General features: G+C 49.4%; 2 protein-coding genes across 3 annotated transcripts; both read left to right on the forward strand.

Annotated features, from left to right (window-relative positions):
- The first annotated feature begins 894 nt into the window (after window positions 1–894).
- KAT2A (lysine acetyltransferase 2A) lies at window positions 895–10,857 on the forward strand. The gene is given in 19 exon segments (XM_074223887.1): window positions 895–1,126; window positions 1,128–1,265; window positions 2,046–2,169; window positions 2,813–2,958; window positions 3,066–3,155; window positions 3,509–3,690; window positions 3,960–4,151; window positions 5,155–5,261; window positions 5,590–5,700; window positions 5,939–6,075; window positions 6,221–6,429; window positions 6,878–7,004; window positions 7,454–7,564; window positions 8,148–8,291; window positions 8,519–8,633; window positions 9,103–9,139; window positions 9,240–9,303; window positions 9,543–9,627; window positions 9,905–10,857. Coding segments are annotated over 19 exon segments (2,508 nt in total). The 5' UTR covers window positions 895–931; the 3' UTR covers window positions 10,099–10,857.
- A 102-nt stretch (window positions 10,858–10,959) lies between these two features.
- On the forward strand, window positions 10,960–24,506 carry DHX58 (DExH-box helicase 58). Of its 2 annotated transcripts, XM_074223889.1 has the most exons (13): window positions 10,960–11,481; window positions 11,793–11,968; window positions 14,162–14,363; window positions 14,646–14,836; window positions 16,829–16,945; window positions 18,347–18,473; window positions 18,586–18,777; window positions 19,075–19,331; window positions 19,700–19,849; window positions 20,381–20,542; window positions 21,589–21,779; window positions 22,019–22,115; window positions 23,016–24,503. In XM_074223889.1, the coding sequence occupies exons 2-13, from the start codon at window positions 11,801–11,803 to the stop codon at window positions 23,187–23,189; spliced, it is 2,028 nt and encodes a 675-aa protein (XP_074079990.1). In that variant the 5' UTR covers window positions 10,960–11,481; window positions 11,793–11,800; the 3' UTR covers window positions 23,190–24,503. The 2 variants fall into 2 exon arrangements, with proteins under 2 accessions (XP_074079990.1, XP_074079991.1); XM_074223890.1 differs by lacking the exon at window positions 20,381–20,542 and having other exon boundaries at window positions 23,016–24,506.
- Window positions 24,507–24,830: the final 324 nt, after the last annotated feature.

Consider the following 24,830-nt stretch of genomic DNA (forward strand, 5'->3'; position numbering starts at 1 on the left):
ATCCCCAGGGATCTAACCTTCTGATCTTCAAAGTCAAAGCTGTTGAGCCTTCTAGGGGTTTCCCTTGTTCTTTGGAGGCCCAAAAGGAAAGTAGTCCCTAGTGATCTAAGTGGGAAGGGAGAGGTAGATGGCAGCATGTTGGCGCACCAGTCAGCCCGGCCTCCTAACATCAGGCTCTTGGAGACCTTGGCCCTGGGAGGCCTCTGCCGGGTCACCCGGCATTATACACGAAAGGAGAGATTCAACTGGCGCCGCACTCGGAAGCTCGCGGCTGCGGCTTGTGGCGGGTTCCCAGGACTTGCCCCGGCTCGCTTACACCCGCTCCTGCCGGTGACCCTCCCGGAAGGGCTATTCTGCCCCCCTAATCTTTAACTGGGCCACGGCGCGGCTCGGCCCGGCCCTGGGGGCCCCGAGGTGCGGGCCAGGCCCTGGGCCGCCGGGCCCCGCCGCTCTCCCGCAGCCCAGGCTCTGTAGGCTTCCCCTGCCCCCCGGGGACAGGAGTGCCGCCCCCCGAGGACCGGCCCGGCCGCTCTCCACGGGCTCCCTTTGTGCCCCGGCCCGGCCCGCTCAGAGGCCCTTCGGGGCGGGAAGGAGGCCGGACCAACAGAGGGCTCCCGCCCCGGCCCCTGACATTTGGGGAGACTCGCCTAGAAGACACGCGCCGGGCTGTCCTCGACATCGGAGCAGAGCCCTGGGCCTGCGGTGAGGCACTACGCCCCCAGGCCGCGCCAGGCCCCCGGGTCCCCGGAGGGGGGAAAAAAAAGGGGACCCGGAAGTGGGTCGGGAGCGGGCGAAGGCGGCGGAGACTACGACTCCCGCCATGCCTCGGCGCCTCGGCGCGTGCGCAGTGGCCCCGGGCGGCCCATGCGGCCCTGGGGCTGGGTGCGCCTCGCAGCGCCGCGCTGCGCCGCGCTGCGCAGCGGGGGAGGCGATGGCGGAGCCGGCGCAGGCCCAGGCCCAGGCCCCAGCCCAAAGCCCGGCGCAGGCTCCGGCCCCGCAGCCCCGGAGCCTGCAGCCTCCGGCCCCAGCTCCGGCCCCGGCCCCGGCCGCGGCTCCCACTCCCGGCCCGGGCCCAGCCGCGGCGCCAGCGGGGGCCCCGGGGAGCGGGACGCCCGGGGCGGGGAGCGGGACCCCGGGATCCGGGGGGGGACCCCGCGCGGCCCGGCCTGAGCCAGCAGCAGCGCGCCAGCCAGAGGAAGGCGCAGGTCCGCGCGCTGCCCCGGGCCAAGAAGCTGGAGAAGCTTGGGGTCTTCTCGGCCTGCAAGGTGAGGCGGGGCGGGGGCGGGGTCAGCGGGGCTGGGGGCGGGGCCGGGGCCGGGCAGGAGCGGGCCGGGCAGGAGCGGGCCGGGCAGGAGCGGGGCCGGGCAGGAGCGGGGCCGGGCAGGAGCGGGGCCGGGCTGGGCGGGAGCGGGCAGGAGCGGGGCCGGGCAGGAGCGGGGCCGGGCCGGGCGGGAGCGGGGCCGGGCCGGGCGGGAGCGGGGCCGGGCCGGGCGGGAGCGGGCAGGAGCGGGGCCGGGCAGGAGCGGGGCCGGGCCGGGCGGGAGCGGGGCCGGGCCGGGCGGGAGCGGGGCTGGCAGGAGCGGGGCCGGGCAGGAGCGGGCCGGGCAGGAGCGGGGCCGGGCCGGGCAGGAGCGGGGCTGGCAGGAGCGGGGCCGGGCCGGGCAGGAGCGGGCCGGGCAGGAGCGGGGCCGGGCCGGGCAGGAGCGGGGCCGGGCCGGGCGGGAGCGGGCTAGCCCAGCCGGCCCCCAGCATCCCCCAGGAGAGGGCCCGCTCCCTGCCCCCGGGGGCCGGAGCCAGCCTTCAGGCAGCCGGAGCGCCGGGCCCGGGCTCCGGGCCTGCGGTCTAACGGGCATGGCAGCGGGAGCCGACACTGTCCGGATGCGGGATTGGGCCGGGCCCGGGAGAGGGGGCGAGAGGAGGAGGAGGGAGAGAGGGAGCTGCTTCGGCCGGGGCCCACCAGGGAGGCCGGTGTCCGCCTGCACTAGGTCTCCTCAGAGGCGAGGAGACGGACGCTGCCCGCAGTCTTTGCCTCCTTACCCCACCAGGCCAACGATGCTTGCAAGTGCAATGGCTGGAAAAACCCCAAACCTCCCACCGCCCCCCGCATGGACCTGCAACAGCCTGCAGCCAACCTCAGTGAGGCCTGCCGGAGCTGCGAACACCCCCTGGGTAAGGGGCGAGAGGCGGCAGCAGAGCAGGGAAAGCCCTGGACTGGCTGGGCCAGAAGTGAACCGACCCAGGCCGCCCTGTTTTAAATGCCCAGGAAAGCCAGGGGTAATCTTTGAAGAGGGAGATGAAGCAGAGGTACCCGGGAGTATGCTCCAGTGACCCTGACAAAAGGAACTTGGAGAAGAGACATGGAAATGTGTGCTCTGAGGGTGCTGCTGTCAAGTTCGTTTAGATGTGTGACCCAGCTAGAGTTAGAAAGAAAGCCTCAATGTAACATTATCAACTTCATTTTCTTTTTTTCCCAATTTGATTTTTGTGTTTTGCCAGAGGTTTGACACCTCTGCTCTATGATACCCCAAAAGGGTGGTTTGAAGGATAGGCATGTGGGAATGTATCATAGAAAAGAAGGTAGGCTCTCTTGTTACTTCAGAGCAGGACTCTTGACCCTCCCAACCTTTGTGGGAGGCAGCAGAACAGCTATGATCTCTCTCCAGATGTGGAAGGAACCAATCCACTCCACTAGTTTTAGAACTCTGAAGAGAAAAAGAGGAGGACCCCCCACCATTTACTGGAAAAAGCAGAGTCCTTAATGATACTTCACTGGTCCTAACCATCACCATTTTGGGCTCTCCTTTTCCTGCAGCTGACCACGTGTCCCACCTGGAGAACGTGTCTGAGGATGAGATCAACAGGCTGCTGGGGATGGTGGTTGACGTAGAGAATCTGTTCATGTCTGTGCACAAGGAAGAAGACACAGATACCAAGCAGGTTTATTTCTACCTCTTCAAGGTGAGCCTAGTTGGGCATGGGGGTTGAAGGAAGAGGTGATTAAGGGATTTGGGAGAAGTAGAGGAAGAAAAAGAAGGAACCTCAGAAATCTTTTTTGTATCCCCCAGCTATTGAGAAAATGCATCTTACAGATGACTCGTCCTGTAGTGGAGGGGTCACTGGGAAGTCCCCCCTTTGAGAAGCCCAATATTGAACAGGTGTGTCTGGAGTGGGTGGCTGGGTTGGGGTAGAGAGATGTTACTTCCCCAAGAAATGGTTGAGAATGGTGAGGAAGTGTCAGGGTGGAGTGTCTAAGAGACTTGTTATAGGAAGGACTTGGCAAGTTAGATGATGGCCAAGGTGGTAAAAGGTGACATTCTAGACAAGGATCAGTTGAAGAACCTGGGAGAGGAGGTAGTAGTGAGTTATGCTTGACTCAATACAGAGATGCAGTGCTCAAGAATGTAAGGCTGCCCTTTTCTGAGTGACTGGGCTGGGCACTTGGGGAAGAAGGGAATTGGGATGTGCCAGGTCTCACTCTCCAGTGCTCACCTCACCCCATTTCTCCAAGGGCGTACTGAATTTCGTGCAGTTTAAGTTCAGCCACCTGGCCCCAAGGGAGCGGCAGACAATGTTTGAGCTCTCAAAGATGTTTCTACTCTGCCTTAACTACTGGAAACTGGAGACTCCTGCCCAGTTCCGGCAGAGGTCACAGGGTGAAGATGTGGCCACCTACAAGGTCAATTATACCAGGTAGCTCCTAGGGGAATGAACACTGAAGGCTTTGGGGAAGGGGAGGAACAGCAATGGGGAAGGACCAGGCAATTCTCTTGGGTAGGAAGGAGATGGGAGAAAAAAGTCATAAGTGCATAGAGTGTCCATCGTGGGGTAGAGGTAAGGGGAGCTGAAGTGGAAGAGGAGGGGTCATCTAGAGATGGAGCTAGAAGACCAGATGGGCTGGGGGTCCAGCCTCAAGCTCCTGGATTTAGTGTTTTTCCTTTCTCCAACCCCCTTTGACCCAGGTGGTTGTGTTACTGTCATGTCCCACAAAGCTGTGACAGCCTGCCCCGCTATGAAACAACTCATGTCTTTGGACGAAGCCTCCTGCGATCCATCTTTACTGTTACCCGCCGACAGCTGCTGGAGAAGTTTCGGGTAGAGAAGGACAAACTGGTGCCTGAGAAAAGGACACTGATTCTTACCCATTTCCCTAAGTATGTTGGTCCAAACTGGCAGGATTTGCCTGTCCCCCTTGTCTTTCAAGCCCCTGGGTCTCCCTTCCTTCCCCCCCCCCCAAAAAAGAATCCTGGAACAGGAGAACCTGAGCTTTTCCCAGGCTTTCCCCACTTTGCTCTTCTCTTCTATGCTTTTTGCAACTATTTTCCATTTGAAGCTTGTTTATTTTTATTTCTAGTATATTTCTCACACTGTTCTCTTTCTCTCTTTTTTTTGGGGGGGCGGGTATTAACTCATGTTGTACTCCTCATTTGAGATTAAATTCAAAGGGCTCTACTTCCAGGAAGGTTTCCTTGATTGATTCTACTTGTGTTCCCTCTAGTTCTTCCAACAATCCTTCCCAGCTCTTGTACCTGTAGTTCTTCTGTCCTGCTGCTAGTTTCTCCAGGTCTCCTCTGGCTATGTGTCATTTTTGTTTTCCAGCTCATTGGGAGCTTCCCCATCACCAGAAGCTACCTGAGAGCAGGTTCTCTGGTCATTCCCATTGGGTTTGATCTTTTTCTCTTGGTTATTTATTGCCTAGTGCCTTCCTAGGACCTTAACCTTTGAGGTTGGCTGGCAAAACAACATAGGAATCATAGCTTAAGAACTAGAAAAGACCTCAGATGCCATCTGGTCTGACTTCCTTTTACCAGTGTGGAAATTGAGGCCCAGACTTGCTTAGGGTCAGACATAGCTAATAAAAAAGCAGCGTTTGGTTCTGAAGTCAGTAGAGTGTAAGCTCTTTGAGGATGAGAAGTTTGATTTTTTTTTTTTTGGCTTCAAGTTTTTGAATCCTGGTACTCTGCTGGATTGATTTGGAGTTTTTGGGTTCCAAATCCAGTGTTCTCTACACTGTACCTACATCATGATAGCAGTTCTGAAGGGAACAGTCACTGCCACTGACTATCCTGATGCAGGGTAGGGAGCAGTGATATCAGTCCTCACAGATCCTATACTCCTTGGGAAACCTATCTTATGACTGACTTGTTCCTTCCCCAGGTTCCTGTCCATGTTGGAGGAAGAGATCTATGGGGAAAATTCCCCTATTTGGGAATCAGGGTTCACCATGCCTGCCTCCGAGGGACCACAGTTAGTTCCCAGGCCAGGTACCTAGCTTTGTTTATTTGATTGTTTTTCATGGCAATCAGGGTTAAGTGACTTGCCCAGCATCACACAGACTAGAATTGAACTCAGATCTTCATGAATCTGGGGCTGATGTTCTACCCACTGTGCTATCTCAACACCTCAGATTCTTAGCTTTGTAGTCCCAGAGATACTCAATGTGAAGGGAGGCAGGATGGGGGGATGTTATGTTGGGAAGGGAGACCTGGGTTTCTCTTTGGCAGGTCAGATCCCTTCAGGTAGAGACCTAGTGGTTGACTCTCTACCCTACTCTTCCCTTCTAAAATCTTTGCCTTCCTGCCCCTTATTCAGCCAGTGTCAGTGCTGCAGCTGTGCCGAGCACTCCCTTATTCACTCAGAGCCTTGGTGGCGGTGGCAGCAGCTCCCTTGGCCTGGACCCTGGAGGGGCAGAGCCCATGCCTGGTGAGTATGCAGCTGCTGACTTTTGTCCTTTCTTCTCCCAGGGCTGCCTTTCCTCAGCATCCCCATCCTCTGCCCTTCTCCCCAGGGCTACCTTTCCTCAGCAACCCCCACCCCTGCCCTTCCTTCTTCCCAGGGCTCTCTGCTTTTTCCATTTCTTCTTAGAGCTCTCCCACTTTGTGTCTGACGATTTCTGGTTCTCATGGCTCTCTCCATTCCTTCGCTCCTACTTTTGTCCTAGGTGAGAAGAGGAAGCTGCCTGAGAACCTGACCTTGGAAGATGCAAAACGGCTTCGAGTAATGGGGGACATTCCCATGGAACTGGTCAATGAGGTTATGTTGACTATCACGGACCCTGCAGCCATGCTTGGGCCTGAGGTATCTGGGTGAGGGTGAAGCTGGAGGAACTGACTGGTATAAGCTCTGGCATCTTGGTCAGGGAGCCAGGCCAGAGTGGGCACCTGCCAGCATGGTGGGGAGCACTAACTCTGTGTGCACTCTGCTTCTTGTTCTTCTCTCCCAGACCAGCTTACTCTCGGCCAATGCTGCACGGGATGAGACTGCCCGGCTAGAAGAGCGTCGTGGCATCATTGAGTTCCATGTGATAGGAAATTCACTGGCACCAAAGGCCAATCGGCGTGTTCTGCTCTGGCTAGTTGGGCTGCAGAATGTTTTTTCTCACCAATTGCCCCGAATGCCCAAAGAGTATATCGCCAGGCTTGTATTTGACCCGTGAGTCACCCTTGCCCCTTTAATCCTGCTCTCTGACCCCAAGGAATCCCCTCATCCTTCCACTGACTCTGGAAGGGCCCTTCTAAGGAATTCACATGATTCCTAATCTCATAAAATGACCCATGGTCCCATGAGACAACCCTTCCACCATAACCCTTGCTCACTTTATCCCCTTCCTTCCTCTTTTCCCCTGCCTCATTCCATTCTCTAATCTTTGGGGAACCTGAACTCAGTTTCCTAGAGGTGGTCTCTTCCAGCCTCTCTACCTCATCCCTGAGGACCGAGGGTGGGGAAGGTTTCCTCCCTGGTAGCCCCTGGAAGGCAGAGAGGTTGGCTGACCAAGGCAGTGCGTGGAGGGGGCCTAAGCCTTGATGAGGGGTTCTCAGGAGCAGTGACAATGTGCCCCCACCGATTCTCCCCTTCCCTACCTCCCCTTCCCTACCCCAAGGAAGCACAAGACATTGGCCCTCATCAAAGATGGACGGGTCATTGGGGGAATCTGCTTCCGAATGTTCCCCACCCAGGGCTTCACGGAAATCGTCTTCTGTGCAGTCACTTCCAACGAGCAAGTCAAGGTGAGACTCCTCCAATCCTGGACTCTCCTCCCGACAGTCATTCCCTTTTCTTCTCCCTTCCCAACTCCTCAGCTCAACTCCCCATGACTTTTCTTCTCTGAACATTCTCAAACATCAGCTCAACCTGACTCAATTCAGTCAGCAAGCCTCTACTAAGCCCTGGCTGGGTGGCAAGGACCATGTTAGAGTAGAGATACTGAGGCCAAGAGGAAGTGATTCCTACCCTCAGGGAGTTTATACTCCACATAGACCCAGATCAATAAATGCAAAATGTACACGAGATGAAAGTAATTTGGGGCTAGGGCAAAATGCACTAATAATGGGGAAAAGGCCTCTGCCCCTCATGCTGTGCACTCAGACCCACAAGTCCTCCCTCCAGACTGCTGTTATCCTTATCCCCCCCTTCTTCCGTGGAGTGACCCCCCCACTCCTCGCTGCTCTTCCCTTAGGGGTATGGGACTCATCTCATGAACCACCTGAAGGAGTATCACATCAAGCACAACATCCTCTACTTCCTCACCTACGCGGATGAGTACGCCATTGGCTACTTCAAAAAACAGGTGACTCCAGACTCTGTTCCTTGCCTCTCACTTGGACCTTTTGTCCTCCTGCTTCTCTTCCTGCCCTCCCCCTGGCAGGAGTGGAGGTGGGTCTTTATTTGGCCCCCTAGATTCCCTGAGATGAGGGGGTCAAGTCCTTCAGGCCTGCCCTACAGAAATCTTGACGTCCCAAGTCCCCAATGAGATTGAAGGGCAGGAGTGTGGAGGGTTGTTTTCTCAGAGTGTGTCTGACCAGTCTCTGTGCCCAGACCCCTGACTGGAATGATCACATTGTCCTTGGTTGCAGGCATACTCATTCTGCTGGCATGGGGCTTTGCTTTTTTCCCTAACCCTGCAGTGTGTCAGTGTGGGGAGCTTCTGATATGGAAGCTCTCATTTGTAGCAGAGTCTTGGAGATGTGCCCCGGGGCCTGGGAGATTCAGTGACTTTCCTGGGGTCATGTGGCTGATGTGTGACTGAGGCTCTTGAACCCGGGTTCCTGACTCCAAAGCCAGCTCTCTGACTGTCTGCTATTCCAAAGAGCTCCCTCACCTGCCTCCTTGGTGGATGACAGCCATGTTCACTGATGGTGGGCCTCTCCCAGGGTTTCTCCAAGGATATCAAGGTTCCGAAGAGTCGCTACCTGGGCTACATCAAAGATTATGAGGGGGCCACGCTGATGGAGTGTGAGCTGAATCCCAGGATTCCCTATACTGAACTTTCTCATATCATCAAGAAACAGAAGGAGGTAGGAGGGTGTGTTGGTGAAGGGACAGGAGCTGAGGGAGTAACAGCATACTCCCACTCTCTGAGGCTCAGTTTCTTTCTTTGTAAAATATGGCAATTGGACTTAGAAGATCTCTGAAGAGATCTTGGTTCTGGGGAGATGAAGAACCTGTTTCCCTCCATTTAGAACAATGGAGGAGGTTGGGGAATGGGGGAACTAAAGCCCCCATTCCACTTCTCACCCTCCAGATAATCAAGAAACTGATTGAGCGCAAACAGGCCCAGATTCGAAAGGTGTACCCAGGCCTTAGCTGCTTCAAGGAGGGTGTGAGGCAGATCCCTGTGGAGAGTGTTCCTGGAATCCGTGAGTAGCACAGCATCTGAGCTGCCAGGGGGTGGGGTGAGGTGCAGTCTTGGGTAGAGCTCATAGGTGTGAGGCTGGTGGTAGTTACTGGGGTAGGGGGCTGCTGTTATTGAGGCAGGACAGAAAATAATCACTTACTTTGGGGTCTAGAAGAGGGCTGGGGATTCTTTCCCCAGTTCCTTTCCCTACCCTCTAATTCAGTTTCTAGAGATGTTCTGGGACAAAAACTGTGACCCTTGGGGTGGCTAGGTGGCTCAGTATATAGACCACCGGCCCTGGAGTCAGGAGGACCTGAGTTCAAATGTGACCTCAGACACTTAATAATGACCTAGCTGTGTGGCCTTGGGCAAGCCACTTAACCCCCATTTGCCTTGAAAAATCTAAACAAAAAACAAACCTAAAAAAAAAAAACCTGTGACCCTTGGCTCATTCCCACCTTGTCTATTCTAATTCTGGTTCCACTTTTTAGGTGAGACAGGATGGAAACCACTGGGGAAGGAGAAAGGGTGAGTCTTGAGTGGAAATGTTGGGGCCTGGGGTAGGAGTGAAGTAGGTGAGGAGGCAACAGGAGACTTTAGTCTCTCCCTTTTCCCTGTCCCTGCCCAGGAAGGAGCTGAAGGATCCTGACCAACTCTATACAACCCTCAAAAACCTGCTGGCTCAGATCAAGGTATGGAAAACAAGCTTTCTCCTTCCCACTCCCCAAAAACACAAAACCTCCAAACTTTCCCCTCTAGGGTTCTGCACTGTAAGGTAGGGATTGAGATGGAGGTATGGGTCCTTTAGCCTTTGCATTGAGTAGCCTTGGGGAGAAGGAAGACAAATAGATGAGGAATCTCCATTTGGTTTGCCTTGGTAACCCTGTCCCAGTTCCTTCCAGGTCATCTGTCCCTTTCTTTTCTCCTACAGACCCACCCCAGTGCCTGGCCCTTCATGGAGCCTGTGAAGAAGGCAGAGGCTCCAGATTATTATGAAGTCATCCGCTTCCCCATTGGTGAGTCTACTGGTCACCTCTCTCATCTCAAATCCTCTGAGCTTCTTCCCTCAAACTTGTCTTCTTATCAGTCTGAACCCTTCCTCCAACCATCCACTGCTGCATTTCCACCTGGCTCCCCGTCTTCCCCTGTCTTAGGTACCTTGTTCCCTCATCAGACCAACAGAGTTCCCCTGGATGGGGCACTGGAGGAACTTCCCTCCTCATTGTAACACTTGAGGTTGCCCTTACTTCCCCTCTTCCCTCAGCATCTCACATATTTCCCCTGAACCCCTAGACCTGAAGACCATGACAGAACGTCTCAGGAGCCGCTACTATGTGACTCGGAAGCTTTTTGTGGCTGACCTCCAACGGGTGATCGCCAACTGCCGAGAATACAACCCCCCAGACAGCGAGTATTGCCGCTGTGCTAGTGCCCTGGAGAAGTTCTTTTATTTCAAGCTAAAAGAAGGGGGGCTTATTGACAAGTAGGGGGATCCCTGTTGGGCTTTGCAACCAGGCTACTACTTTCCAGCTCCCAACCTTGGGGCTCACTGACAAGTCAAGGGACCACTAAGGGGCTCCCAACCTGCCCTTGATCTGGAGGGGGGGCTCAGTGACAAGTGGGGAGATTACACTGGCTCTCAACCTGCCTTCTACTCTTTAGTTTCTTGATCTTGGGAGCTCATTGCCAAGAAGGGAGCCACCACTGGGCTCCTTGATCTGACCCCCGACTTTGGGGGCTCATTACCAAGTAGGGGGCCCCCTGTCTCTCTCAGTCCTTCTCCCTCTGCCTTTAAGTTCTGGACTCGACTCCCCTCAGACCCTTCCTGCGTCCCTTCCACTTGTGGGAGGAATGGGCAGAGGGGATGTTCTTCAATGACTGTTGAGAGTTTCCCCACCTCTAGTGTAGGTTCCTGCCCTAACCCTGCCCCCTCTCCCATTCCCAAATCACAGCACTGTGTCCCCTTCAAGAGAAGGACACATTGTAGTTGAAAGGTTCTCAGTCCAGGTTTGAGGGCCCTGCGGGATGGGGCCCCTCTACTCCATGACTCCCCTCCTCCGCTGTGGCTGACTGCTGCCTCGGTGTGGTGGTGGGGGGTTGCCACTTGGGAGTGCAGCTTGGATGGGGGTGGCGAACCCCTTCTCTTCACCATCCACTCCAGCTGTCATCTGTGCCCTTGGAGGGATTGTTCTCTCATCATTTGCCCCACATGGGGAACAATAAAACTTGGAGGATTTTTTTTTTCCGGTGGTGTGTCATTTGTGCTTCATCTCCCTCTCCCTCCTGGTTAGCAAGTCCCTCTCCTTTGTGTTGGATCCCATCACCTGCTCTACGTGTGCATTCATGTACCTAAAGCTCAATAAGTCTACTAGGATTGAGACCTGTCCTGGGAGGCATCAGAATCTTGGCTGTTTTGTTTCTGGATCCAGGCCAGAAGTTGGGGCCTTTTTTGGAGGAAAAGCTGAGTTGGTCCTGGGGGGATGGTTCCTGGGTTTGTAGATATTTAACTGGTCTTGAGTAATAAGGGATAGGGTTCTGAGGTCAGCCCTTGTCCCTAGAGAAAGACAAAGTGAAGTCCTGAGGGAGCTTGGGGTGGGGGGTAGTCTGAACCTCCTGTAGTTTGGAGTCCAGATCCCTAGTTTCTCAGTGCACTGGCCTGGTACAAGCTTAGCAAGGCTGTCCCCGCCTCTGGAGGCTCTAACCAATGAGTGGCCAAGCCCTCCCTGTTCTGAGTTTCACTTTCAAGTTTCATTTCCTGAGCTGAGGAAAGGGGCTGGGTTTAGGTCTGTCCAGCCTGCTGTCTTTTAGAGCCTCAAGTGCTGGCCTGGGACCCTCTCCTTTGGAAGGGAATCAAGAATCCCAGCCCCCAGGTCTGTATTCTGTCCTTGACTCCCAGCTTCAATTTCTATGGTGCATCCTGTGCATCCTCAGGTTAAGGCAATGTCTAATGCAGGGGGGTGAGGGTGGGGGGGTAGAGTGTGGCTTTAAAGGGGCAGCTTTAATCTTCACCCAGGGGACCCAGAGAAACTGGTTTCCTGCCCTTTCCTCCAAGAAGGAGACTGAAGAGTTCAAAGAGAAAAGGACTGGGGGAGAGGAGGTGGAGGGTCTGAGATTTGGGCTAGGGATACCTTAAGTAAAGTGAGATGGAGAGTAGGGCTCATCTCTCTTTTCCTCACCTAAGCTCTAGGAATGGAGCTCCGGCCTTACCAGTGGGAGGTGATCCTTCCTGCTCTGGAAGGCAAGAACATCATCATGTGGCTGCCCACAGGCACAGGGAAGACCAGAGCTGCTGCTTACGTGGCCAAGAGGCACCTACAGATGGTGGAGGGGGCCAAAGTAGTTGTCCTGGTCAACAAGGTGACTTCCAGGACTCTGGAGAGCGGACCAGAGACTTGTCTGGCTTTCTTATTATCTGGAGGCTCAAACTCCTTAGGTTCTATTCAGAAATTATTCATCCTCCCCCAACCACCTCCACCCAAAATTTCAATTTTGGGTTTCTGAAATTTCTGCTTTGGAGCCCTTTGTCCTGATATTTACTTATTTAACTAAGCTTTACTGAGGACCCACCATTATATGTGCACTGGCTACTATGGTTCCAGAATCTGGCTGGAAGGAAAGGACACTTATTCAGTCTCTGCCTCCTCACTTCTATATTCTTTTTTTTTTAAGGTTTTTGCAAGGCAAACAGGGTTAAGTGGCTTGCCCAAGGCTGCACAGCTAGGTAATTATTAAGTGGCTGAGACCGGATTTGAACCTAGGTACTCCTGACTCCAGAGCCGGTGCTTTGTCCACTACACCACCTAGCTGCCCTGTTATATATTCTTTTTTAAAAAAATTTTTTGACCCCAGTTAAGTCACTTGCTCAAGGTCATACAGCTAGGCAATTATTAAGTGTCTGGGGTCAAATTTGAACTCAAGTCCTCCTGACTCCAGGGCCCGTGTTCTATCCCCTGTGCCACCCTAGCTGCCCCCATGTCTATATTCTTTTATCTCCCAGTAGCTCTTCTTTCCATGTCAGCTAGGTGGTGCTGAGGTTACAGACTTAGAAGCAAAAAAGACCCAAATTCTAATTTTACCTTAGGTTCCTTATCTGTAAAAATGGAGTTAATAATAGCAGTACTTCTTTTTGGGAAGAATCAAATGAGATTTTTTAAAAATATTATATTATGTACTAAAATATAATAGATTTAAAGTGTACAAAATAATACTTTTACTACTGTTTTTTACTTTTACAACTACAACAATACTATTACTCCTGCTGCTATTTCTATTAATTACCACTACTGCTAACACTGTTGCTTTTATTTTTATAATAATTATTATTATTATTACCACTATTGCTGCTGTTGCTACTGTTGCTTCTACTACTATTGCTTTTACTGCTCCTTACGTTACTGTTTCAAGTATTACTTGTACTACCATTGCTACTACTATTACCACTACTGCTACTTCTACTATTAATATTATTATTGTTACTACTGTTGCTATTACATAGCTAGGTATTATGCCCATCCCATTTTCTTGGAGAGACTTTGTAGTTTAATGGAGTCAAAAGATCTAGATTGGAGTGCTTCCTCAGTAATCTCTAGGAATCACCATTTGCACAGCCTACCTCACATAGAGAACCTAAGGAAAGTCCTTTGTAGTCCCTAGAATGCTAGGAAATATATTTTTTAAATGTATTTTTTAAGATTTTATTTATTTTGAGTTTTACAATTTTCCCCTAATCTCTCCCCCCACAGAAGGCAGTTTGTCAGTCTTTACATTGTTTCCATGTTGTACATTGATCCAAATTGAATGTGATGAGAGAGAAATCATGTCCTTAAGGAAGAAACATAAAGTATAAGAGATAGCAAGATCAGACAATAAGATACCAGTTTTTTTTTCTAAATTAAAAGTAATAGTCTTTGGTCTTTGTTCAAACTCCACAGTTCTTTCTCTGGCTACAGATGGTATTCTCCATTGAAGACAGCCCCAAATTGTTCTGATGGAATGAGCAAGTCCATCAGGGTAGATCATCGCCCCCATGTTGCTGTTAGGGTGTACAATGTTTTTCTGGTTCTGCTCATGTTGCTCAGCATCAGTTCATGCAAATCCCTCCAGGCTTCCCTGAATTCCCATCCCTCCTGGTTTCTAATAGAACAATAGTGTTCCATGACATACATACACCACAGTTTGCTAAGCCATTCCCCAATTGAAGGGCATTTACTTGATTTCCAATTCTTTGCCACCACAAACAGGGCTGCTATGAATATTTTTGTATAAGTGGTGTTTTTACCCTTTTTTTAAAATCATCTTTTCAGGGTATAGACCCAGTAGTGGTATTGCTGGATCAAAGGGTATGCACATTTTTGCTGCCCCTTGGGTGTAGTTCCAAACTGCTCTACAGAAAGGTTGGATGAGTTCACAGCTCCACCAACAATGTATTAGTGTCCCAGATTTTCCACAACCCTTAGGAAATGTATTTTAATTACGCCTGTTGTCCCCTCCCCATTACTCCCTATTTTCCTACTCCCGTCTCCATGTATTCCTGTTCTTGTACCTTCCAAGGTGTTCCTGGTGACCCAACACAAGGAAGAGTTCAGTCAGATGCTGGGTCCCAAGTGGAAAATTGTCACAGTGAGTGGGGATAGCAGATCCAAGGATGGCTTTGGCTACATGACCCACAACAATGACCTTGTCATCTGCACAGCTGAATTGCTTCGCCTGGCCCTGATCAGTGAAGAGGAAGAGGAACATGTGGAACTCAGTGGTCAGTGAGAAGGGAGAGTAAGGGATGGTGGATGGGTGGGACTGGAGGACAGAACTAGTTCAGTACTCTTCTCTTTGATTGACTTTTACACAGAAACCACTCCTTTCCTTCCATCCCCCAGGAAGCTGATATCCTTTATTGGCAGATGGGCCCCCAGTTCTCTTGGGTTGAACCTCTCCTCATCCACAGTAGCTCCCCATTTTCAGCTGACCACTTCCCTGTTCTCTTTCCTTCTCTCATACCCTTCCTTCTGATACCCTCCCTCCTTACCCCACATTTCAGCCTTCTCCCTGCTGATAGTTGATGAATGTCACCATACCCAAAAGGATTCAGTCTACAATGTCATTTTGAGCCACTACCTGGAGAGAAAACTACAGGGGGCTAGAAAACTGCCCCAAGTGCTGGGTCTCACAGCTTCGCCTGGAACTGGGGGAGCCACTACACTGGAGGGGGCCAAAAAACACATCCTACAGGTCAGTCTGTAGGGAAACCCTTTAAAAATGCTCCCTTTAACACTGTCCCCCTGAAGTGTCACCTCAAAATCTAGTCATCCTTTGGTCTCCTTTACCTGGGTCCCTGAGAATAAGACCTGAGATTTCCCTAAGTTTTTTTTCTCCCATGCTTACCTTACCAACCAGGTTAATGCACTCTTTTCTCTAAGGACCCAATCCTGATCATAATTCTTGCCACTATCTAGCTTACTCTATTGGGATTTGGAAAACTATTCAAAGGGGTGGCTAGCTGGCGCAGTGAATAAAGCACCAGCCCTGGAGTCAGGAGTACCTGGGTTCAAATCCGGTCTCAGACACTTAATAATTACCTAGCTGCGTGGCCTTGGGCAAGCCACTTAACCCCATTTGCCTTGCAAAAAAAAAAATCCTAAAAAAACCTTAAAAAAAACTATTCAAATCCTAATATTTATTATCTGTGTGACCTCATCTATAAAGTGGGTGCAATTAAACTACCAACCATAGAAAAGAATACTCTATAAATGTGAGTAGATATGACATTTCAATGGGCAATGAACTTATGAATGGTTGCTTCTTCCATTGATAGATATAGAGGAGGCAGCAAGGGAGTACAGTGTATATGGAATTGGACCTGAAGTCAGAGAGACCTGAATTCAAATCCAGTATGTGACCCTGGCCAAGTCACTTAACCTCTGACTGCCTCAGTTTCCTCATCTGTAAATTGGGGATAATAACAGTACCTTCTTCCTAGGGTTGTTATGAGTATCAAATGAGATAATAATTGTAAAGTGCTTAGCACATTGTACACCATCATTTTCTTCTTCATCTCGTTTCTTAAATGGCATTTAGACAGGAATAGTTCCAGGACAGGGTGCTATCCTGCCCTTATGATTTAATATTCTGTGGACCCTTGTCTAAGAGGACAAGATAACTACTTTATGTGTTGGAAAAATGATCAGAATGTGAACTCATCCTCTTCAAGCTCACTGCTAGCATCCCCGGAACACCTGTGCTGGTAGACAGAATGATGGGGATCCTACTGCTCCCACAGAATGATTATTCTGATGATCTGAAGTTAAGGGAAATGATATGGAATAGTGGCTGAAGTGCTGAACCTGGGCTCAGGAAAACCTGGCTTCAGATTCTGCCTCAGACACTTCCTAGCTGTGTAACCCTAGAGAAGACCTCTGACTTTTCTGAACCTCAAGTAACCACAGCTTGAGGGCATTTCTGATTTAGTTGGAGAAACAGTATGTGCACAAAGAAACAAATCATATATATCTATGTATATGTATATATATATATATATATATATATATATATATGATATGGTTTTTATATCTATTTACAGTTATGTAGAAGGTACAGAATATGAATAGCATATATCTACATATATACAAACATGTTGCTATATACAGATGTGGTTTTAGCATTATATACATATGTTATATGTAATTTGGAAGATATATAATTGGAAAATTATAATTCATAATCTGAATGCCATTTGGTAGAGGGAGACACTAGAAGCAAGGGGAAAGCAAGATATTAGGGAAGGCCTCATGTTGAAGATGGCCTTGAAATTGCCTTGAATGAAATTAGTAATTCTTAGAGGTGGACATGAGCAAGGAGTACACTTTAACAAGGCCTTACAAGAGATATGGGGTTTGGAACTAAGATGGTCCATGAGAGGTATTACAAACAGCAGTTTGATTGGAGTAAAAAAAGGGAATTTATGTGTTCTAAGTCTGAAGAGTTAAAGATGAGATGCTATTTGGGAAAATGCACCAGCTCTGGAATCAGGAGGACCTGAGTTCAAATTTGAACTCAGACACATAATAATTACCTAGCTGTGTGACCTTGGGAAAGTCATTTAACTCCATTACCTTGCAAAAAACAACAGCAACAACAAAAAAGATGAGATACTATTTGCCTTGGGAGAGAGAGCATCCTCATAAAGGTGAAGTAGTATTGATATTTTAATTTTATCTCCTCCAGCTCTGTGCCAATCTGGACACCTGTCTAATCATGTCACCCCAGATGCACCAGGAACAGCTGGAGAAGCACAGTCCCCAGACCAGCAAGCGATATGACCTGAGTCAAGAAAGGAAGCCCGTATGTTTGCAAAGGTGGAACTAGGGCTAAGGAAGGGAAAGGAGACCCCCAGGGAGGCCAGGTGTAGTTCTGTAAATATATGAACTTCAAAGTCAGCACTTTCTTCACTAGTGGTTTACTACAGTAATTCTTGAAGACTATGCTAAGTAAAGCCCAGAATTAAGAATACTTGGAGAGAATAAGACCATGTTTGCATCCGTTGATGGGTCTGGTTCTCCTAGTGGTAAGAAGGGTCCAATGGCATGCAGGAGCCAGTTAAAATCACTTGGAAGATTCATTGTATATACATTTTCAGAATTATACCATGGAAATCAATAATTGTTTACAGGTGAGGACATGATTTATTGTTTTGTTGATTGGCTAGACTTAAGAAAGTAATAAAAGTTTAAACTTTGTATCCTGCAAACATTTTTTTTTTTGTCTAGAGTTATTGTTAAAAATTTCCCAGCACATTTCTGGACACCATGTGCTAGTACAGGAAATAGTGTCCAGAGCCATCACCCACCCCAGAACTATAGATGGCCCCTAAAGAGCTTATAACTGGAAAATATCAGGACCAGCAAAGACTCTACAGAACAACCCTTTGATTACAGAGGAGGACACTAAATCCCAGAGAGGGTAAGGGGCTTGTCTGGGGACTCATGCTGAATTAGTGACAGAGTCCAAGTTTCCTGGCTCCCAACCCTCACTTATATCACTGTTGGCCACATGCATGCGTGCACACACACACACATCCATTGTAGAAGTAGTACATGGCTGCCCCTAGTACAAGGTAGACTGTGAAATGATGTTTTCTATAAAGATACAACTTTAAAAAAAATTTGTGTTGCTATCTTTTGGTTTTCTCTCACCTTCATTTCCAAATACAGCCTCTCTCTCTCCTACCCAGGGAGAAAACTTATGACAAACACCAAAGGAAGAAAGGTGGGGTGGAGCAATTTAGTAAATCTAAATCTATAAACTCCTTGATATAATGATTATTTCATTTTTGTCTGTCTTCCTAGTTCCAGCACAGTAGATGACTTACAGTAGGATTTAACATAATAGTCGATTGATTGATATTAGAAAAGTGTTATCCATGACACTGGGGCATTTTTTTATGTTTCAAGGTGGTGGAATCAAGGCCTGCCTGTGCCACATACTAGCCCTGTGGTCCTGGATAAATCACTTAGCCTTTCAGCGTGCTAGGCCACTCCTTAATGAATTTCAGATTGAGGGCTGATGACAATTTTGGTTTGAGGTAACCTCCCAGAAGGGACTCAGATTCTCGAAATTCCTCTCTGTTGTCCCAGGGTAGATGCGCCTCTCCACTAGTCTGTGGGTAAGTTTCCCTCTCTGTGTATGAGTGTTTGGGTGAAGGGGAGCCTCTACTGACTCCCCTCCATGCCCCCGCCCACCTAGGACCCATTTGGAGAACTGCTGAAGAAGCTCATGAGTAAAATCCAGGACAGACTGGAGATGCCAGAGCTGAGCCAGGACTTTGGGAGCCAGAGATATGAGCAGCAAGTGGTGGAACTGAGCATACAAGGTGAGAGAAAAAGCAAGGAGGCTGGGGCAGAGACCTGGAGGTGGCCCGAGGCTAGAGCGCCGTCTGACCCAATCTCTATTTCTCCCTTCTCCTTTGGCCTGCGGCTCACCAGCTGCAGAGCAGGGCCGCCTTCAGCAGCGGGTGTTAGCCCTACACCTGAGACAGTACAATGATGCGCTACTCATCCATGGTACTGTCCGGGCAGTGGATGCCCTGACCTCGCTTGGAAGCTTCTATGCTGAGGAGCAGATCAGGAAGGTCCAGATTGTCCCTGTTGAGGGTTGGCTACTGCAGCTGTTTGATGGTGAGCACAGTGGTCTCTGGAGGTGGTGGGGACTGCTGAGGCACCCCTAGACAAGTACCCAGGAGTTAGGGTGGGGGTGACAGGTGCTGTGCACATCACTGCAGGCTCCAGGCTACTGTGTGCAGAGACAATCCCAAGAACGAGAGGGACATTCCAGAAATCCCAGGAATTGGACAGGGAAGGGGCAGGGGTCAGAGAGAGCTAACCCTTCTGTCCTGATCCCCCTCAGATCATTCATAGTCCCAGACTCCCTCAGGGAGCTTCCTCTGATCTTCAACTCCTATCTTCCCTCCACAGAGCACAAGGAGGAACTAACTTTATTGGCAAGTGATATCCGCTTTGAAAACCCCAAACTGGAGATTCTGGAACGAATTCTGCAGGAGCAGTTCAGTACCTGTGAGTCCTCCCAGGGCATCATATTTACCCGGACCCGACAGAGTGCTCATGCTCTCTTCCTCTGGCTCCAGGAGCAGTCCAGACTACAGCAGCTGGGTATCAGGGCCCATGTGTTGACTGGGTCAGGCCACAGCAGCCAGATCACCCATATGACCCAGGTGTGTACCTAGGTGTGCATGTATGGGAGGAGGCAAGAGGGGAGGTGCCCTGACCTGATGGGACACTATGAGGGGGGCAGGGGCCAGGGTGAACAGAAGAACAGAACCAGGGAAGAAGTGGGAAGGGAAAGGACTCTGGAGAAAGAGATGGAGCCAAGACACCAAGAGAAATGGACAGTGACCAGGGAATACCAGAGGAAAGAAGCAAAAGTTTAGAGGTAGAGCCTGAAGGGATACTGGAGCAGAGGGATTCAAACTCTTGTGGGACAGAACAGATTCAGTCAGGCCAGGACCAGAAGAACCAAGGATGAAGGTGAGGAGGGGGGTGGTCAGAGCTCCCCCTCACATCCTGATCTTCCATCCCCCAGAGAGAGCAGCAGGAAGTGATCCAGAGATTCCGGGCTGGCACCCTGAACCTACTGGTGGCCACCAGCATGGCTGAAGAGGGACTGGACATCCCTCAGTGTAATGTGGTAGTGCGCTATGGCCTCCTAACTAATGAAATTTCAATGATGCAGGTACCTTCTCTGCCCAGCCCCCTGCCATGAGAGCTGCTTCCCCAAGATACTCTTCCAATATTTCCCCCTTGATGTTTCTTCTTGGATCCCCCTCCTGCCTAATTGTTCTTCTCCTTATCCAGGGGCATTATTACACTGAAGGGGCCCTGAGCTGTAATTAGGAATTACTATGCCTTCTTCAGTTGGGGGTTTGGGATGTGGATGGCTTAAGAAATTCCACCTCAAATATGGTTGTTTTGGGGACCATGGCCAGCCAGTTCTCCAGAGAACCTCTAATTCATGGCAGGGAGGGAAATATTCCCTGACACTGTCCCCCAACCTCTGGAGAGGGCAAAACCAAGGCATACTCTGGTTTAAAAAAAATAAAAGATTCAATGTTCTGGCCATAATGGGAATGGGAGAGTGGAGGGTCACTGTGAGGAGAAAGTGAGCCTGCTCTGGAACCCACCCTAAGTGGCTCTGACCTTGCAGGGGATTTGTCACTCTGGGAGTCTCTTCCTCTTATTCCCAAATCCCTGACTTTCTCCTTAGGCACGAGGGAGAGCCCGGGTAAGCCAGAGTGTGTACTCATTTGTGGCAGGCCAAGGGAGTCAGGAGCTGCGTAGGGAACAGACCAACGAGGTACTGGAGGCTTTGATGAAGCAGGCAGTGTCTGCAATACAGAGAATGGAAGAAACCGAATACAAAGCTGAGGTCAGGATGGGAGAGGGAAGTGGTTTAGAGGGAGGGACTGGAGGTGAGGGAGGGACTGAGGAAGCTGTTGCAAAGCAAAAAGAGGACATTTCCATTAGGCTTCTTTTTTTTTCCTTCCCCTTTCTCTGCTTTTCTCCATCACTACTATTGGCCTAAATTTCTAGGGGGAGACCCATCTATGTATTACTCAACAATAGTGGGTGATATGTCAACTTACAAGGTTGATTAGAGGGGGCAGCTAGGTAGTGTGGTGGAGAGAGCAATGGCCCTGGAGTCAAGAGGACCTGTGAAAGATGATTAGATTCCGGTTGCATTTAGAGAGGAAAAATGTCCAGAAAGAGAAAGCTGATTGACCTGCTGTATTTTACCCTGGTCAGACCACATCTGGAATAGAACTGTGTTCAGTCCCATTTTAATGTTCTTTCCATTACTACCAGAATTGCCCGCTTCTTTGCCCCTGTGCCTCTCCTGGCCCTCTGACAAGATCTGATGCTTTTCTTAGGAAAATATAAGGAAGTGTCCACTTTGAGACCCCAAACTGGAGATGCTGGAGTGGACCCCCAGGGAATAGGTTCCTACAGACTGGGAAGACTGAAAAATTGAAACTATACTTATGAGGACAACCTATATCCTTTAAGATATAGGAGAATCATTGAAGGAACTGGGGGAATTATTCTGAAAAAGAGTAGACTTTTGGAAGGAGAACAGATGTCATAGATTCAAGTATTTGAAAGGGGAAGGGGGATTAGACTAACACTGAGCAAATGTGGGAATTCCAAAGAGGAGATTTCAGTTCTCTACCAAGAAAATTTCCTACCAATAAAGAGCTGTCTGAAAGTGGAATGACCTTTCTCAAGAGTTAGGGAAGTCTCCCCCACTCACTGGTGAAGAATGAGGAACAGGAGCTGGAGGAAAGGGGTAGGGAAGAGGGATATTGGAAAAGAGAAGGGAAGGGGCTGGATAGGTTGAAATGATCTAGATATTCCATAAATGAGATGCACATGGTGCTGAACCTCATCCTATATCTCCACTCTTCCTTATCCTAGATCTTGATCCTTCAACTGGAGGCTATGAGCCAGCGCAAGGCCCAGGAAGCTAAGAAGCTAATCCAGAGGACAGAGTTCCAGGCAGACACTGTGAGGCTTCTTTGTACTAATTGTGCTGAGCCTGTGGGCTATGGCAGTGACCTACGGAAGGTGGATGGCATACACCACGTCAATGTGAACTCCAATTTTGTGTGAGACCCCCAAGAGGCACTTTGAGGAAGGGGGGCTTCCTGGGAGTGGGAAGGGTCATGGGAAGGAGTTAGGGCAAAGATCAAAGGGGTACAGACTTGATGGATATAGGAAAGCCCCAGTGGGTCCCTTGGCAGGGGAAGCACCAACCTGGTGCTGAAGAGTAGGTGAGGGAGAACCTAGATCTTAGAAAGAAGAGTGAGTTGGGGAACAGGAGCTTACCACTTGATCACCTTATCAGCTTCTACTACAAGACTTCCTTCAAACCAGTGACCATTGACCGAACCTTCAAGGACTGGCAACCCGGAGGTTCCATCAGCTGCAGGAAGTGTGGAGAGGTGGGTGTAGGGGGCCTCTACCCATCTTCCCCTGGACTGAGAGAAGGGCTTTCTCTCTTTCATCTCTCCTGACCTGGATAGAAGTTGGAGGATAGATAGAGGAAAGGAGAATGAGACTATTTTCAGTGAAAGCACAACTAGATGCCTCCATAAGACACAGAGTGCCAGACCTGGAGTCAGGAAGATTCATCTCCCTGAGTTCAAATGCAACACCTTACTAGCTCTGTGTCCCAGAGAAAGTCACTCAACCCTGTTTACCTCAGTTTCCTTATGTGTAAAATGATCTGGAGAAGGGAATGGTCAGCTATTCCAGTATTTTGGCCAAGAAAAACCCACAAGGAGTCAGGAAGAGAAGGAAGTACTGAAAAAAATTTAACTTTAGGATAGTGAAAAGAGAGGATTTAGAAATTAAAGTATAAGGGACAGATAGGTGATGTAGTGGATAGAAATCCTAAAGTCAGGAGGAACTGAATTCAAATCCAGCTTCAAATTCCCCTTCCTCAAATCCAGCCTCAGACACTAGCCGTGTGACCCTGGGCAAGTTACCTAACCTTGATTACCTCCAAAAAAAAAAGAATCAAAGAATGAACTTTGCCACTTACTTCCATATGACCTTGGGAAAATTACCTAATGCCTGGCCCAACTTTTCTCATTTGTAAATGACAGCAAAGGTAGTTTTTAAAGTCTTTTTCAACTCCAAATCCTCTGATCCATCCCTGCCCCCAGAGAGACATCAGATTGACCTCTTTCCTAAATTATGCCTAATCTCTCTCTGTCTCTCTCTGTCTCTCTCTCTCTCTGTCTCTCTCTCTCTCTGTCTCTCTCATACACACACACACACACACACACACACACACACACACACACCACACATCCCTACCTGTTCTACCATGTCCACAGGCATGGGGTATGGAGATGATCTATAAGTCAGTAAAACTGCCTGCCCTAAACATTCGGAGCCTGGTGTTAGAGACCCCTGGAGGGCGGCGGAAGGTGAAACAATGGTCCAAAGTACCCTTCCAGGTGGCTGACTTGAACTACCTCCAGGACTGTGACTTCCAGATGACCGAATAAATTACCAGCTGAATGTGGCCTCTACTCACCAACCACTGTCCAACACGATTTAACTTCTGCTTATTTGAGGTGGGGGCTGAAGGAAAACCAGAGCCCAACATCAGTGGATCTGTGTGTCTGAACAACTCTCATTTATCAGCACAAATCCTCTTCTCCCTTCTTTTGTTAAGAATAAACAATGGTTTTTTTTCATTATAGCTGGACTTTTCTCTCTCTGACTGGTGAGGATTTAGACAGGACTGGGGGGATTAGGGAAGATGGAGAAAAAGGGAAATATGGTACAGCAGACAGATTACTGGATTTTGAAATCAGGGGACCTGGGTCAGGTCCCATCTCTGCTATCTACTAGCAGGGTAACCTTAAAAATATCATTTTCTCCCTCTAGGTCTCAGTTTCCTTCTCTTTAAAATGGGGGGGGGTTGAAATAAATGATGATGTAAGTGTCCTTCCAGGTGGATTGTAGCTGGTATTGGGAAGGAATTGGGGGAAAGGGAGATAGTATGCTATATCATCATGGGAAGAGCATTAGACTGGAAATCAAGAGACCTAGCTCAAACTTGATCCATACCAGGTATCTGACCAATCAGTCAATCAATTAGAATTAAATATAACTTACTATGTGTGTTGCAAAGTCCTGGGGATTCATGGAAAACAAGACAGCTCAGTCTAGTGGAAGAGAAAACATACAAGCAAGCTATAGACAGGATAAAGAAGGAAAGCACTAGAATTAAGGGGTTTGGGAAAGGTTTCCTGTAGAAGGTGAGATTTTAGGTGAGACTTGAAGGAAGTAAGATAGCTAATGTGAGGAGAGAACATTCCAGGCTGAGGGGACAGTCACAGTGAAAATGCCTTATCAAGAGGATTATGATTTTCATGTTGATCATATGCTATGTGTAATGAATGTACTAATAATTTGTATTTTTCAGAGTATCCTTTTCACAGGTAAGCTCTGGGCCTGAGAAAACAGTGAAAACAAAGTAGCAAAAGTCATTCATCAATCATTTTTCACTGACTTTCACTTACTTGTGCTGAGTGAAGTATATCAGTATAAGCTTTTCTGTTCTGTGCCCAAGCCCTGTTCTGAAAGAATGATGGGGTATCCCCAAGATTATACAATTGACTTGGCCATTCCCATAGGATTCTGCCTAGGACATAGTCACAAGTGATGTAATCTATGTATTGCCCTGGAAGTCACGCAAGCCCCAAATCTGACTTACTCTGCCTAAATTCCAACAAGGCTGAGTTCTAAGGAACGAGTAATCCCATGATTTGAAAATTGGTTCCTTGCAAAGAACGTAATTAATAAATTGCTACCTGGTTACTGGTTCTCTTATCTCTGGTCTGCTCTTTCATACACAGGTTAGAGAACTCAATAAAAACTGGTTTAACATTAATAGGTATTCATAGTTCTCTGAAGGAGTGGTCATGGAGGAGAGAGCCTTGAGCTTTCTGGGATCCAAATTTAGATTGGCACCCTGGAAAACTTGTTCCAGAGTCTCAGTTCACCTGGTGGGACTCTTGTTCCGTTGTCGGATGCAGTCTTTGATCAAACCCATCTGTCATTGTGAGGAACATTCCAGAATCCCTGGTCATGATCAGGATCACTTTGGGTTACGCCTGCTTTTTTTCTGGTATTTGGTA

Source organism: Macrotis lagotis, chromosome 2 (assembly GCF_037893015.1).
Source record: "Macrotis lagotis isolate mMagLag1 chromosome 2, bilby.v1.9.chrom.fasta, whole genome shotgun sequence".
Lineage (NCBI taxonomy): Eukaryota > Metazoa > Chordata > Mammalia > Peramelemorphia > Peramelidae > Macrotis > Macrotis lagotis.

Coding starts and splice junctions, on each gene's coding strand:
- DHX58 (XM_074223889.1), top strand. CDS start 11,801: ATGGAGCTCCGGCCTTACCAGTGGGAGGTGATCCTTCCTGCTCTGGAA. Junction 14,364..14,645: donor GGAACATGTGGAACTCAGTG/GTCAGTGAGAAG, acceptor CCCACATTTCAG/CCTTCTCCCTGCTGATAGTT. Junction 18,778..19,074: donor GCTACTGCAGCTGTTTGATG/GTGAGCACAGTG, acceptor TTCCCTCCACAG/AGCACAAGGAGGAACTAACT.